We start from the raw sequence: 14964 nt of genomic DNA, 5'->3' as shown, positions 1-14964 counted from the left end.
CAGCCTTGAGTAATCTAGGTGTTCTTGGACTGCAATTCCCAGAAGCCTTCATCACTAGTTGTGCTGATTGGGATTTCTGGGAGTTGCAGTCCAAGAACACCTGGATTACCCAAGGTTGGTAACTACTGTTTTAGATCAAAGGTACACAGCTTGTGACCCTCCAAATATTTTATTTATTTATTTATTTATTTATTTATTTATTTATTTATTTATTTATTTATTTATTTATTTATTTATTTATTTATTTATTTATTTATTTATTTATTTATTTATTTATTTATTTATTTATTTATTTATTTATTTATTTATTGGACTTATATACCGCCCCATAGCGCTACAAGCACTCTCCGGGCGGTTTACAATTTTTTAATTATACAGGCTACATATTGCCCCCCCCCCAGCAAGCTGGGTACTCATTTTACCGACCTCGGAAGGATGGAAGGCTGAGTCAACCTTGAGCCGGCTACCTGGGATTTGAACCCCAGGTCGTGAGCACAGTTTTAGCTGCAGTACAGCGTTTTAACCAATCCACCCAACATAGACAATGGTGGGAGTGGAGTTAACAGTATCTAAAGAGTCTCTTCTAAACTAAATGTTGAAGAAAAGGGTTCCAGGATGCCAAGAATGAATAGTATGCTTGATTGAGAGTCATTTCTAATAATGTGCTGATTCCTCTAGGGCAGAGTATGTGAGCTTCCAGGAAAGCAAGATGATCTAGACTTTCTCGTCTTGATGAAGGCTCTCCAGATGATAGACCTCTCTGATGACCAGCTGACCTCTATCTGGAGGGTGCTTGCTGGCATTCTGCAGCTGGGAAACATTTGCTTTACTTCTTGCGAGGTATAGTGCATTGCATCCTTGTTAGGTGTGGGCTAGATAGATACACAATTGGCTACAGAATCGTACTCAGAGGATAATGATTAATGGGTCCTTCTTTAACTGGGAGAAGGTAACTAGTGGGGTACCTCACTGGGCCTGGTGCTCTTCAGTATTTTTATTAATGACTTGGAAGAGAGAGTGCAAGGAATGTTTGTCAGATTTGCAGATGATACAGAATGGGGCAGAATAGCTAATACCCTAGAAGACAGGAAAAAAAAATTCAAAATGACCTTGATAGGATGGAGCACTGCACCGAAATCAACAGTATGAAATTCAACAGGGAGAAGTGCAAAATACAGCACCTCAGAAAAAGAAACCAGTCGCACAGTTACAAGATGGGGGATACCTGACTCAGCAAAACTACAAGCAAGAAGGATCTTGGAATTGTCCTAGATTGCAAGCTAAATATGAGCCAACAGTGTGATGTGGCTACAAAAAAGGCTAATGCTCTTTTAGGCTGCATTAATAGAAGCTGATCCTGAAGCTGAGGCTCCAATACTTTAGCCATCTCATGAGAAGAGAAGATTCCCTGGAAAAGACCCTGATGTTAGGGAAGTGTGAAGGCAAGAGGAGAAGGGGATGACAGAGGATGAGATGGTTGGACAGTGTCATCAAAGCAACCAACATGAATTTGACACAACTCTGGGAGGCAGTGGAAGGCAGGAGGGCCTGGCTGTGCTGTGGTCCATGGGGTCACGAAGAGTCGGACATGACTAAACGACTAAACAACAACAATAAAAGTATAGTTTCCAAATCCCACGTTGTACTAGTCCGTCTCTATTCAACACTAGTTAGGCATCACCTTGAGTATTATGTCCAGTTCTGGACACCACAATTCAAGAAGGATGCTAACAAATTGGAATAAGTTCAGAGGAGGGCAACAAGGATGATCAGGGAGCTGGAAATGAAGCTTATGAAGAAAGGCTGAAAAGTTGGACATGTTTAGCCTTGAGAAAAGAAGACTGAGGGGTGATATAATAGTACTTTTCAAATATTTGAAAGGCTGTCCTACAGAGGAGGGACAAGATTTGTTGTCGGTCATCCCAGAGTGCAGGACATGCAACAATGGGCTCAAGTTAAAGGAAGCCAGATTTTGGTTGAATTTCAGTAAAAACCTCTGGACTATTAGAGCAGTACGACAGTGGAACCAGTGACCTTGGGAGTTGGTGAGTGCTCCAACACTAGAGGCATTCAAGAAAAACTTAGATAATCACCTGGCAGATATGCTTTGATTGTATCCCTGCATTGAGCAGGGGGTTGGACTTGATGGCCTTGTAGGCCCCTTCCAGCTCCACCTTTCAATGATTATATGAATTTCACAGTGACACTAGCAATGCCAGCCAAAGTGGAAATAGCCTCAGGGCTATGTGCTTTACAGCGGTGTGCAAATTGTGAGAGTCCCTGAGATTCTTTTCTCTCTCTCTCTCTCTCATTCACACGCACGCACGCACGCACGCACGCACGCACGCACGCACGCACGCACGCACTAAGGGATGCTGTAGCCAACTCCAGGCTATTTTCTAAAGTTGATCAAACTCTGAGGCTGACTATATGGACATATATATAAGTGTATTAGGGCAGCACATATGTAATTCACCACTTAAAAAAAAAGAATCCTAAAGGCCAAATGGAAAACTTGCTCCAGGAAGCAAAAGGAGACTGGAGATGACAACGAAGGAGAATTTTGTTTGCTGTTCTCTTCTAGTCAAAAGCCAAGCAAACAAAATTCCCCTTGGTGGCTACCTCCTGTCACCTCCCATTTTCAGGAGGAATTTTCCCATTTGGTTTTTATTTTTTTAAAGTGATGCACTGCATATGCACTGCCCCAATACATTTTTTAAATTGTTTCACTTCCTTGGCCCTCCACTTCGAATATGACCCTTGAAATATTCTTTTCCTGTTGACAACAGTGTGTGGTTATCTAGAAGATAATGTTGCCTGTAAAAATCATTCCTACATTTATCTTCATCTTTCTTTGTTTTTGACATACTAGAAAGAGTCCTTTGAGTTTGCTGTCATCCCTAGTGAAACGGAAATCCAGATTATTGCCAATTTGCTGCACATTTCAGCAGATCTCCTTCAAAGAGCCATCACCCACCGTGTCACTGTAAGAGTCTTTTCCTTTGTAGTCTCACTTTCTCCTATTAGTTTTTTCACAAAGGATTTGTGGTTAAATGATGCTGACTCTTTTATGCTATGATATGAAGAGTGGGAATGGATTGAAGTACCATTTCCTCTACGTTTCCCTGCAGTTTTTCTGTGGGCATATCTGAAAAGTGCACATATTGACAGTTTCATGATTGCATATTCCTAGAACTGTCTTTGCTCATCAGAGCTACATTTTATTTGTGAATGCTAATTTATATTTGCTGCAATAGCAACAGTACCTGTAGTGGTAAAATCCCCTTCATTTTCTAATTGAAAGAGGATGCATTGATTAATAAATTATAAATTTACCACTTCTCTGTTCCAGTCTACAATTATAGGAGTTTCAAAAGGGAGCCATTAAAAAATCCCAGTACAAATGTAAAATCTGGTGTTTGTGTCTCAAAGTAAAACATGGGATCTTCCATTGTTGTAACTGATAAGCTGTGATTATTGAAACAGGTACAGAGTCTGTAGCTTTCCCCCTAGTATAGCGCATAAAGAGACAGAGGGTTATTTGCATCAAATCAATTGAGTTCAATGGGAACTGATTTCATCTAACTTTTCCTGGATGCAACCTGGTCTATATGTATGCATGTATTTATCTGTATTTTGATTTTCAGTGCAAATATTGTCAAGTAAATTAATACAATATTCAATTGTAGTGGCAAAGTTCAAATCCACTATAAACATTTCTGATTTAGACCTTTCATTTTACATAATGTGATTCCTGAGTAACCTCCAAAACCAGTTGAACAAAGGGAAACAAGTCTTTCATGGCAGTACAGTTTGTATCGGTTCATGGGGACAAACCTGAACATGTGCTTTTGAAGGAGCAGAGATGAAGTGAAATATATTAGTGCTAGAACTTTTGTCAGCCAACTAGAATTTTAGTCAGCCATGGCCTTCTAATCTGTAATCTTTGTTATATGATACAATTACAGTGGCTCAGAAGCTTCTCTCTCTCTCTCTCTCTCTCTCTCTCTCTCTCTCTCTCTGTGTGTGTGTGTGTGTGTGTGTGTGTAAATTATATATATGTATAAATTCTTGCTGGTTTCACTATCTGATCCTTCTTTCCCCCCAGGAAACTTGTTATGACCGGATATTCACCCCATTGTCAGTAGAAAGTGCGATAGATGCCAGGTAACCTCCACTGCTTTTACCTTGATATTATTTCAGGCTTTTCATCCACATAATAATCTCTCTCTTTCTCTTTCTCTTCCTCCCACTCTCCATACTCAGGGATGCTATAGCCAAGATTCTGTATTCCTTGCTCTTTGATTGGCTGCTTATGAAAGTCAACGAGTGGATGGCTCCATTGGAGATGGACAGTACTGTTGGCATTTTAGACATACATGGCTTTGAGGTCACTTCCTTTGTTCACTTTATGGTGTGATTTGGAGTAGCTTGTGTGTTTGATCTGTGTTCTTGTTAGTGTGGATTCTGATACTTGGAATTGCTAGCAAAAATATGTAAGCAGATCATCTTTTTCCCCCCTGCTCTGTAAAGGTTTCCTGGACACGACCAGTCAGTTTGGTGGTGGTGTCAAAATTAAAGAGGGAATAGAAAAAGGAAAAGAAAGAAAGGAGGAAAACAAAATACTAGGGCGCTTTAAATACTAACACATTTGTTTCAGTGTGAGCTTTTGTAGATCAAAATCTACTTCTTCAGACACAAGGACTGGAAATACATGTCCTCTGTATTTATACATATCCCTCAAGACTGTGGATGGAACTTTTGTATATAATGGTCTTCCACCCCCCAAAATGTGGCTGGAGCTCCCCAGGCTGAATTATGAGAGTAAAAGCCTCATAGTGGCATGTGGTAGAACAGCCTGCACTCACTTCCCTCACCCGTTCCTCCATTCCATAGGCATCCTTCAGTCTCGAGAGACTATGGTAACATGCTCTGCATCGAGAGGTGTCCTCTCCAGAGCATGAAGCCTGGGTAAAGTAGTATGGAGGATAGGCTGTTACCCAAGCATCAGATCCCCCCTCCATGTTGCTGAAATGGTTCAATGGAAAGGCAAGAGCCAATACAACTGTTTCCAGCAACGTCGCAGGAGTTGGCAGAAAGACAGGAACTGCCTTTGGGACTCCAGCTCCAGATTTTGCCTCTAGGTTAACTCCTGAAGCCTTTTCCATCAGTGGATATAGCCACAAGGCAGTGGAGGTTTGAAATCAGAGTTTTCCTTCTCCTAGATGAGCTGCTTTCCATGGCTGACGAGCCCCACCAACCTGGCTGCTCTCTAATAGTGCGGAAGTATGATTCAACCCTTAAAACTTTCCTGCCTCCCAGGTGTATGCAGTGCTAATTGGCGTTCCTATTTACCATATTAGGGTCAGAGACAGAGTTCCTCCAGTCAGCAGTGTGGCGTTTCAAAGCTTTATGGGAGGGCAGATTCCAACAGAGGTTACCTATATGTGTTCCCATGACTACTAATGGGACTTTCATATTTAATCAACTTCTACCAAAAGCCTTTATCAGAACTCACCCTGCCATGGGGATTTGCAAGCCTCAGGGGGTCTGGTGATTCTCACACCACAGCAGGGTGCTTTCCTCCCAGCTGACTGCAGAACCCTTGGGTGAGGGAATTAAATGCAGCTGAAGGGTTAGTTCTATCTGATGCTGCTGTGAGGTTTTTAATCCCATCATTTGGCCTCAAGAGTTCCCACTCAATTATGGGGGTGGAAGTTCATTAAATACAAAAGTCCCATCCCTACACATGACCAGGTGAAGATGCAGTTAATACACAAAGGGATGTTGGTTTGTTCACATAAGATGGAAGTGGCTTTCATTTTTTGGGTCATTTAGCTATATTGGATGTCAGCTCCCAGGATCCCTTACCATTGAGCCTTCTGAGAGGTGAAGTCCAAAACAGCCAGTGAACCATAAGATTGTAATAGTGGTTGGATTCAGGCAGATTCTGCTTTTAAGTTCCCACTGAACCATGTAACTCACTGTGTGGTCTTGACATTCCTGGTAGTGTTGTTGTGGGGGAAAAGAGAGAAGGGAAGTCTTGAGCTTACTGAAGGAAAGGCAAGGTACAAATTTAACAAAGAGATAATCAGTAATGTATTTGATGAATAATTAGCAAGCATTTTGATATTACAATAATCTGTGTTTTGCAGGGAGCCATTAGACATAGAAAGCACTGATTGAGCATCCAATTAAAATAGATTAAATACTGATTCTTTGTGTCATGGCTTTCATATATTTGGGTTTTTTAAAAAAATTTACAACTTACCAAACCTGATTCATTAATTTTTCTTATGAAAACTTTTATTGATAAAAATTTCCTTAACCTTTCTCAACAGCCCAAAATACAGAATACTTGTGACAGTATCCTGTGGGAAAGCCCCAGGCTTTTATAGCTTCTCCTAATTTCCAGTAAAGGAAGCCAAAGCACTTTAGTAGCATTACCTCCACCCTTGTAGGATGAGTAGAACATTCCTTTATTCCAATGAGGGCAAGCTGCAGCTTCCTTATACAAAATGGAGAAGGCTAAAGCACCATAAATGTAACCCTGTGTCTGGTTCCATTCAACATAAATGACTTCCTCATGGTTTGGATGACATAAGCTGTCACCCTCACCTCGGCCACCTTCTGTCTTCTCCCTTTGGTAGAGATCTAGGCAAGGTACAAGGGAAAAGAATGGAGAGGGTTCCCTTGGTTTTGGTTTCCCACTTCATCCCAGTAACTAAAATATAAGCTAGAGCCAGCAGGGTCTCTTGGCTTTCTTCATGCACAGCATCTGCCCCTTTCCTTGCTGGCTTTTGAATCCGAAGTGATTCCCCTTCCCTTCTGCTCTTCTGTGCTTTGCCTAAGGCGCTTAACGGTCTTGAGGATTGGGACCCTTCTATGTCATCTGCAGGATCTCGGGGTAAACAGTCTGGAGCAGCTGTGCATTAACTTTGCCAATGAGCATCTCCAACACTTCTTCAGTCGGAGAGTCATCGCTGAAGAAGAGGTAAAAGAGAATGCCAGGCCCCTGTGGGGTTGCTCGGGACGCCAGCTCTGCCATTAGGCAGAAGGAGGCAGCTGATTCAAGCCGTCCATGAGAAGGACAGTATCAGTACTGTAGTTGCTGAGCTATTCTTCTTCCACTCCTGAGCCATTTCCTCTGTTGTAGGACTGAACTGGATGTGCCACACACTGTCCTCCCTGAAATGGCCTGCTGCCCTCAGGTGTGGTAGAGGGTGCTATCCCAGGACCAGTTCTAAAGGAAGGTTTATATGGCAGTCTCACTGTTTTTCAAGTGAAATGGGAGAGAGGGCCCCTTTTCTCCTTTTGTCTCAGGCAGTAAAATGTCTTAAGTCAGCCCTAGCGAGTACACAATTGTCTGGGAATGCAAAATGAGGAGGCCAACAACAGATGTTGCTGCCATTGACTCTGCTGTCTAGGGAGGTCAGGAGCTGCCGTCCGATTACATCTGTAGTCTAGCAGCACTTGCCCATAACTTCGCATTGAATGGAGAAAGCTCGGTATTGTTGCTCCTTGGATACCAACATATGGATGGGTGAGGACAAGCCCTGGGTATGTTGGCCAGTCTGAGATGAGAATTCTCTCTTCATGGTTGGATGCTGCCGGCTGGGGTAAACCACATGCATGCATTCTGTATGTGTCTCTTCATCCTCCCCCTTCACACTGAATGCAGATGTTTATCCAAAGCAGTGCTTTTTTCTGTGCAGTGGTGAGGGAGCACCAAACCACTGATTAAAAAAAAAATAGTTCACCGGCTCATTCTAGGGTTATTGGTATTTTATATCATGGCTGTTGGATTTCATTTGGAATATCTCTGGCTGCTAGGAGGAGTATGTGCAAGAAGGCCTACAGTGGAGCCCTATGTTGAAGATGGCTGTGGACCCTTCCTGCCTGGACCTGATAGCGGCAAAGCCCTATGGGATCCTGCATGTCCTGGAGGATCAGACGTCACTGATGCAGGTCAAGGGTTGCTTCTGTACTTGCATAGGGTGGTGCAGAGTATTTTTTGCCAGAGCTTGAGAAGGCTATCCGTTTAATTATAATCCTCAGAATATAGATAAACACTAATTTGACAAGTCTGTGAATGATTTGTGACAGCTTCCCTGGATGTTTTATCACCCTCCAGAAAGAAATGGTGCAGCCACAGGGAGTGTGTGGGGCAGGCTTGATGGCATGATTTACAACTTGGAAACAAGTTACTGTACTCTTACACCTTATAGTTTTGTGTGCAAATCTGAGTGCTTGCCCAAGAGAAAGCTAAGCCCAAGACTCAATGTATATGTAACAGATGGTTTTGGACATGTATCTAGGGGCCAGAACCACTCAAAGGTGAGGGTGTATATGTTTGCCTTCCTAATGAAATGCCAGTTAATATGCACCTAAAGCATAGGTGAAGCCAATCCTTTAGACGACCTTTACTGTACCTACAGTAGACTACTGCATCAAATGCTACCTAGGCATCCTTTACTCTACCTACTTAGCAAATCTAGGGGCAATGCTTTCAGTGTTTGAAATGACCCTTTGGCATATTTGATTACTCATGCTCATCATTATCAGCTTCTAACAATCATGTCTGTAGCATTCATTGTGATGCTTAGAGTTGCTATGAAGAAAAGGCAACAACTTCAGCCACTCTTTGTAAGCTTTTATGTTGACTTCAAAGGCTTCACAGAACTTAAGGTCTTTCTGGACTGCCTTTCATTAGAATTAGAATAGTAAATGCTCAGCTCTTATTCAGATTTTGCAAAAGATTCAGTTTCAGTGTCTGATTTAGTTTCAATGTCTGTCCTTCAGAAAATGCTTCTGTTACGCAGAAGCCATTATCCTCCCCTAGAATGCAAATAGTAGTCTCCCTTTGCTGAAAAATGCAGCTCCCCATTCCCTCCCAGATACTGAGACTGTGAGTGCAATTAAATGGTTCGGTAATCCTAGATCAGTTTTAAATTAAGCTAAACAGGTTCACTTGGAGGTGCAGGTAGTCACTTGGGCCCATGCCTGCATCCATATACAAGGATCAATCATGCTGCACCTCCAGCGACCCTGTTAAGCACACTCTGGATAGATCTTCTTTCCCCTTAAAGAAAAAGAAGACAAACAAAAAACAAAATTCCCCTTTCCTTCTGCTCTTCTGTGCTTTGCCTAAGGCGGTCTTGAGGACTGGGACATTTCCTTGCTGCTTGCCTGGCCCAAGGAAGGAAGAGGAAGTTTTTTTCCATTTCTTTTTAATGGTTGCTAACTGACACAGCATATCAGTGCTGCTTTTAAAAAGCCCTTTCAAAGCTTTGCTGAGGTATTAGCAACATTAAAAAGAAATGGAAACTTCCCCTCCCTTCCCCTCCACAAGCCAGGCAAGGAAGCTTCCCATTTTCCAAGATCATTGAACAGCTTCAGCAAAGGGATAACCAGCCATCTGCTTTGGTTGGATCCCAGTGATGACACACGCCGGAGCCAAACCAAAACAGAGGGATCCTACCTGCACCAAACAAAGGGGCGAGAAGAGCCCTGACAGTGACCCAAAAGGGTGCCAGGTAGGCATCTGTCAGCGGGCTGGTTTGCAGACTGACTGACCGAGTTGGCCTGACAGTATAGTGGTAGCATGTTTGTGTGACACTGTCAGAAAAATAAAATAATGAACACCAACAAGGCTGCCACTTCTTTTGCTTTCGTGCCTTAAGCCTCTCTCTCTCTCTCCCTCTCCCTCCCTCCCTCTCTCCCTCTCTCACTCACTCACTCACTCGCTCACACACACACACACACACACTTACTTACTTACTCCCTCATGGAAGTTTTTCTGTGCGTGCGTATGTGTGTGTTACCTTTCTAAGAGCTACATAATCTTTTTTCCAGCATAAGAGTACATACCTTCCTTTTCCTTAAAAAAGAAAGAGAGAAAACAGAAAAGAGTATTAATCATCCTCCCTTGAACAACCTACAGTAGATTAGGATCTACCAGTACAAATCTGTCATGTAGTTTCATGTTTCTGTCACATTGAAAGATCGTGAGAAGCGCATTGGGATCATTTGTGGATTTGTGGAACATGTAGAAAAAGGGACCCTTTTTCTACCTGCCCCTAATGGTGCTGGGTTTTCAACATTATTTTGGTGTCCATAAAGTTTTTTTGTCCTCTCCGAAGCAGGCCACAGACCACACTTTCCTGCAGAAGTGCCATTACCACCACGGAAACAGTCCTTGCTATCTCAAGCCCAAGCTGCCTCTGCCTGTTTTCACTGTGCTACATCATGCAGGACCAGTGACTTACCAGGTAGATGGGCAGAGGTGTGCTCCCTCAAGCATAACCTGCTTTGGAGGTTTGTCCTGTGCTCAGTTGTGTGGAGGAACTCATGGGAGCACAGTTTGAAATGTTGGGTGGACAAAGATGAGTGTCCTTCATGAAAGGCAAGGCATGGGGTGTGTAAATTTACCTCATTTGATCTCAAGACATATTCTTAAAAATCAAGCTGAGTGATGTAGAATTTGGTTTTATAGGTGCACAAATTTCTGAATAAAAACCAAGACCAGTTACGTCCGGAAGTCCTGGAAATTTTCACCCACAGCCATCTCAAGGTACGTTAAGTTGTTTATGTTCATTATTATGTTTCAAATACATGCTAGAGAAACAAGGTAACCCAGAAGCATATGTATTGTCATACTGAAACATCCTAAAATGACAGAAGCAAGGAATTTAGTGAGTATCCTTTGCGTTCCTAAGTAAAAGAAATACTTCCAGTGTGCCATCTACCGCATAGATTTCCTGATCAAATTTTGATAAAAATGGGACCCTGTGAGAGCACATCCATTCTGTTCGAGGATACCATATATAGAGTGGAATCAGTATTTTGGAGGAGTATGGAAAATGCCTTTTGCTTTCTACTGTATTCTAGCTACTGGTGATTCTCTGCTTGCTAACCAGTGAAAGTTGGTGGCTATGATATCAATGAGGCAATGAAACTGCTTTAGCTTTACTCTGAACTTTATATGCGTTGTTCAAGGTGCCTCAGAATAGTTACTGCATCTTGGATAGCTCCTTTAAAGTTTGGTCTGAAACCCAGAGCAGTTAGGCCACTGAAATGAGAGTCATATGCTAAATACTCCAAGATGACAGTGAAATTTTGTGGATTTCTTTTGTCCATCTTCTCTTCTGAAGCTGGTGTCCAGCCTTTTCCAGAGATTCAAGGAACAGCAGACTGAACAGAGAGGGCCAGGTACCAGACGGCAAGGACTGAAACATCAAAATTCTACCTTAGTATCTAGATTCCAGGAATCCTTGCAAGATCTCACTGGTCAGCTAGACAGGTGAGAGAATGCAGCCATGCCTCTACCATTTTTGATAGCTGTCTTATAATGCAGCCACCATATCTGCCTTTGGAATGTGTGAGGGTCAGGGAAGAGAACACTGAAGAGTGGAATAAGGATTTGGAAGATCATCAGTGCATCAGCTTCCTGTTTCCAGAGAGGTCAGGTCAAACTGGGCGAGATGTCTACTTTGTATCTAGAACAGGGGTCTCAAACTCAATTTACTTGGGGGCCGATGGAGGCAGAGTCTGGGTGAGGCTGGGCCGCATCAGATTTTCTGCCAAGCAGAGCAAAAGCCCAAGGAAGCCACCCAGGAGTTTCCTTAGCTCTGCTGGGGCTCTGAGGAGGAGGAGGAGGGGCGTGTGAGCCCTTGTCGCCGGCTACAACCAAGCCCCCACTGGTACCCTCGAAATTAAACAAAACGGGGTGCCCCCCACCACAGGTGCGCACATGCAGGCACACACACAGAGGTCGGGCAACCTTCCTCTGAAGGGCCCCCCTCAAAAAAAGGTGCACTCAGCAGCAGCAGCAGCAGCTACCCCAACCACAACAGAGAAGCAAACTGCGAGGCGAGCCCAGACAGCCTCCAGAGCCGAGGCGGCTGAAGAAGGACAAAGAGGAGGAGGAGGAGGAGGAGGAGGAAGCACCGCTGGATGCTGAGGTGGCCACTGGCCGGGCTGGTGCTGGGGGTGCCGAGAGAGAAAGAGAGCCAGAGAGCCGCTTCCCTGGAAGAGGCGGTGGCAGCGGCTGTTGGCGGCTTGGAGGTGCTCTTTGAGGATGGGCTTGGAGCAAACTCCACTTGGTGGCGACTTGGCCGCTCAGGGAAAAGGGCCAGCAGCGCACCTCGCTCGCCAGCTATCCCCCAAGACAGCGCCTCTTGCACCCTCCATCCAGAACTGCAGCCTGACACCCAGCAGACAGGCGGGCAGGCTGCAGTTCCAGAGGGAGGGTGCAAGAGGCGCTGTCTTGGGAGAGAGCCAGCAAGCGAGGCGAGGATTTTTTTGATTCTTGACAGCAGAGGACGCGTGGGTGCTTCAGGGGGGGCAGGCAAGGTGGGGGCCACAAACTATTATCTGGCGGGCCGCAAATGGCCCCCGGGCTGCATGTTTGAGGACCCTGATCTAGAAACTGATAGCAAACATCCCTTTCAAAGTTGTGTGCCAGAGCAATCAGACTTGCAGATAACACCTATACCTCGCAGAACAAAAGCAAGTTAACTAGTAATAGGCAGAGGGGAGGAAAGCCCACAGGAGAATAAGCAGCCATCTCTTATCTCTTGAGGGAGTTTAGTTTCTAAGAATGCGCCAACTGTACTGGATTAAATCATAGATTCAGTTTAGTGCCATTAGCATATTGTCTGGCCAACATCTCACATTGAAAAGAGATTAATTCAACTTCAAGCGGTTTACCTAGAATCTACCATCGTTCTTTAGGTTGGCCCCAAGTGTCATAACTTTGACGGAACTACAGTATGTTTGGTATTAAAACTTCAGAGGGCCACCTCAAGAACTGAATTTAACAGGCGACTAATTGCCACAGCTTCTCCATTGGAAAGTTAAAGTAAATGGCCAGAAGGCACCATCACCTACTGACCAAGCAACAGTATGAGGCCGGGTCTCCCATTAGCCTTCATTATTAGCTGCCTGGAACTGACAGGATCCAGTGGGCAATATGGCCTCCTCTGGCATTGTGTTGGAAATATGACTGGGATGCCACTTGTCTCACTACCCTGCCAGTTCCTCTTCCTGTCCATTTCCTAGAGGATTAGCACAGCTTGTGCAGTGGCTTTACTAAAGAGATTGAAAATCCATCCCCACTGTGATATTCCACATGACAAGGATCAGACCCATTAGCCAGAACGCGAGGTTACAGTCAGCAACATAAATACAAAGAACGTGATTTCTAATGTCTAAAGACTTGTCCTATCTGGTTTCACCTTAATTTCATTCATTTGGGTGGTGGGAGGAGTCCAGAAGAAAAGAAGGAGAATGCTGGTAAGGAAACAGGAAGGGGAAAAAAGTCTAGATGATTTGAGTGGTAGTTCCCAAGCTTTTTCGACTCACAGCCCCCTTGAGTTACTGGCTACCGACCATGACACCACAATAAAATACTTTGGGTGAGGGAGGAGACAGGAGGGGGAAGCCTGGCTTGAGTCATGCTTCCATTTTTTTCTCCTCCGCCCAAAGTATCATATTGGGAAGGCACAGTGGCCAGGAAGTCAAGGGAGCCGTGAGGGGGAAACGTTTTGGGACCACTGCCTTACTCTGATCTCCCAGCATCACTTACAAATCATTGCTTCTGCAGGGCTGTGGCGGGTGGGTGTTCAGAGGCCGGGAAAAAAGGAGTCCAGGGCTGAGCCTTGGCTATTGCAGCCTTCCTTTTTCAGTCTGTGTCAGGGCTCAAGAGAGTTTGGTGATTTTTAAATTATTAATTCCTTTTTCTGTAATTTATAGGAGCCACATTTTCTTTGTCCGGTGCCTCAAGCCTAATTCCAAGAAGGTAAGAAAGGTTCTGAAACTGGGTGGGTGTGGGGCTGAGATGTTGGGAAGGCAAAATAAGGCAAAAGTGCCTCCCTTGCCCCCTTGAGGAAACTGGTAGACTTTCTGAGTAATAAAAATACACATCTATAACATACATACATACATACATACATACATACATACATACATACATACATACATACATACATACATACATACATACATACATACATACATACATACATACATACATACATACATACATACATACATACATACATACAGTTTTGGGGTAAAGATGGGTGTTCTGAGGAACCTCATTTGGGCTCTGCCTGAACTGGTCCACCTTTCTTCTACATGGGCTCAGGCTGGCCCGACGAAAGCTACATGTGGTGATACATGAAACATGGGTTGCAGGGAGCTAGCACTTTAGTGTTCTTTGGCCCCTGGTGGTGGTAATTTTGTCAGAGTTCCTATTTTTATTTTCTGTGCTTGGAAATGCATCCTCCTTCCATGCTTCACTGAACAGCTCATTCCTTTGAACTTCAGGTGCCAGACGTCTTTGATGCGGAGTATGTGTCTTCTCAGCTAAGACATTCTGCGATTTTGGAGGCCATATGCCTCAGGAAAGAAGGCTACCCAATCCGCATCCCATTCCGCCATTTTCTAATCAGGTGAAGCTGTTGCTTACCTCACATGTTTCAGTGCAATATCATAAAACAACATGCACACCCGTAAAACACCATTTAAGAGGCGATAATTATAGTTAAGTTAAACATGCTAAACTAAACAGTCAAGGCAATAAAACAGTGACTGCATCACTTTAGATTTTTAAAAGATTTTAAAATACACAGGTGGTTTTCGAGGAGTAATTCATTTCAAACTATACTGATGATCCAAAAAGGTATAGCAATTGATTATACTTCGCAGGAGAGTTTGCAGGGGAGTTTCTCTGATTTCGGAGAGCAGAGGGTTTCTTATGAGGAGGATATTGCAGAAAATAAGTTCACATTGTCTGCTCTTGGAACGGGGCACCCATTGGCTAATCCCCACATGCAGCTCTTCAGGTGACCTTGGACTGCAGCTGCAGGCTGTTTCTCAGCATCTTGGGTAGGTTGACAAAGGGTTAGGTTTAGGGAGTGGTGGTGGAACAGCACCCATGCCTGCTGCAGAGATTTTCAG

General features: G+C 43.9%; 3 protein-coding genes across 3 annotated transcripts in view; all 3 read left to right on the top strand.

Annotated features, from left to right (window-relative positions):
• Positions 1 to 682: 682 nt before the first annotated feature.
• LOC140704557 (unconventional myosin-Ic-like) lies at positions 683 to 6740 on the top strand. Its single transcript, XM_072990543.2, has 4 exons — positions 683 to 840; positions 2873 to 2986; positions 4109 to 4167; positions 4267 to 6740. The coding sequence occupies exons 1-4, from the start codon at positions 733 to 735 to the stop codon at positions 4418 to 4420; spliced, it is 435 nt and encodes a 144-aa protein (XP_072846644.1). The 5' UTR covers positions 683 to 732; the 3' UTR covers positions 4421 to 6740.
• LOC144586229 (unconventional myosin-XV-like) lies at positions 5750 to 14460 on the top strand. Its single transcript, XM_078384067.1, has 8 exons — positions 5750 to 5757; positions 6853 to 6994; positions 7834 to 7968; positions 10146 to 10271; positions 10496 to 10573; positions 11154 to 11302; positions 13756 to 13801; positions 14332 to 14460. Exons 1-8 carry the CDS (start codon positions 5750 to 5752, stop codon positions 14458 to 14460), a joined length of 813 nt encoding a protein of 270 aa, XP_078240193.1.
• The window catches only part of LOC110085191 (unconventional myosin-XVB), a 70667-nt gene continuing 66855 nt past the window's right edge, over positions 11153 to 14964 (top strand). The window contains exons 1-3 of the mRNA XM_072990542.2: positions 11153 to 11302; positions 13756 to 13801; positions 14332 to 14456. The gene's annotated coding sequence lies outside the window, so the exon portion shown is untranslated. The remainder of the gene's footprint in view (positions 11303 to 13755; positions 13802 to 14331; positions 14457 to 14964) is intronic.

The sequence above is a fragment of the Pogona vitticeps genome, chromosome 2 (genome assembly GCF_051106095.1).
Source record: "Pogona vitticeps strain Pit_001003342236 chromosome 2, PviZW2.1, whole genome shotgun sequence".
NCBI lineage: Eukaryota > Metazoa > Chordata > Lepidosauria > Squamata > Agamidae > Pogona > Pogona vitticeps.
Note: the sequence above shows the minus strand (reverse complement) of the source record. Positions and strands in the feature narration are given on the sequence as shown.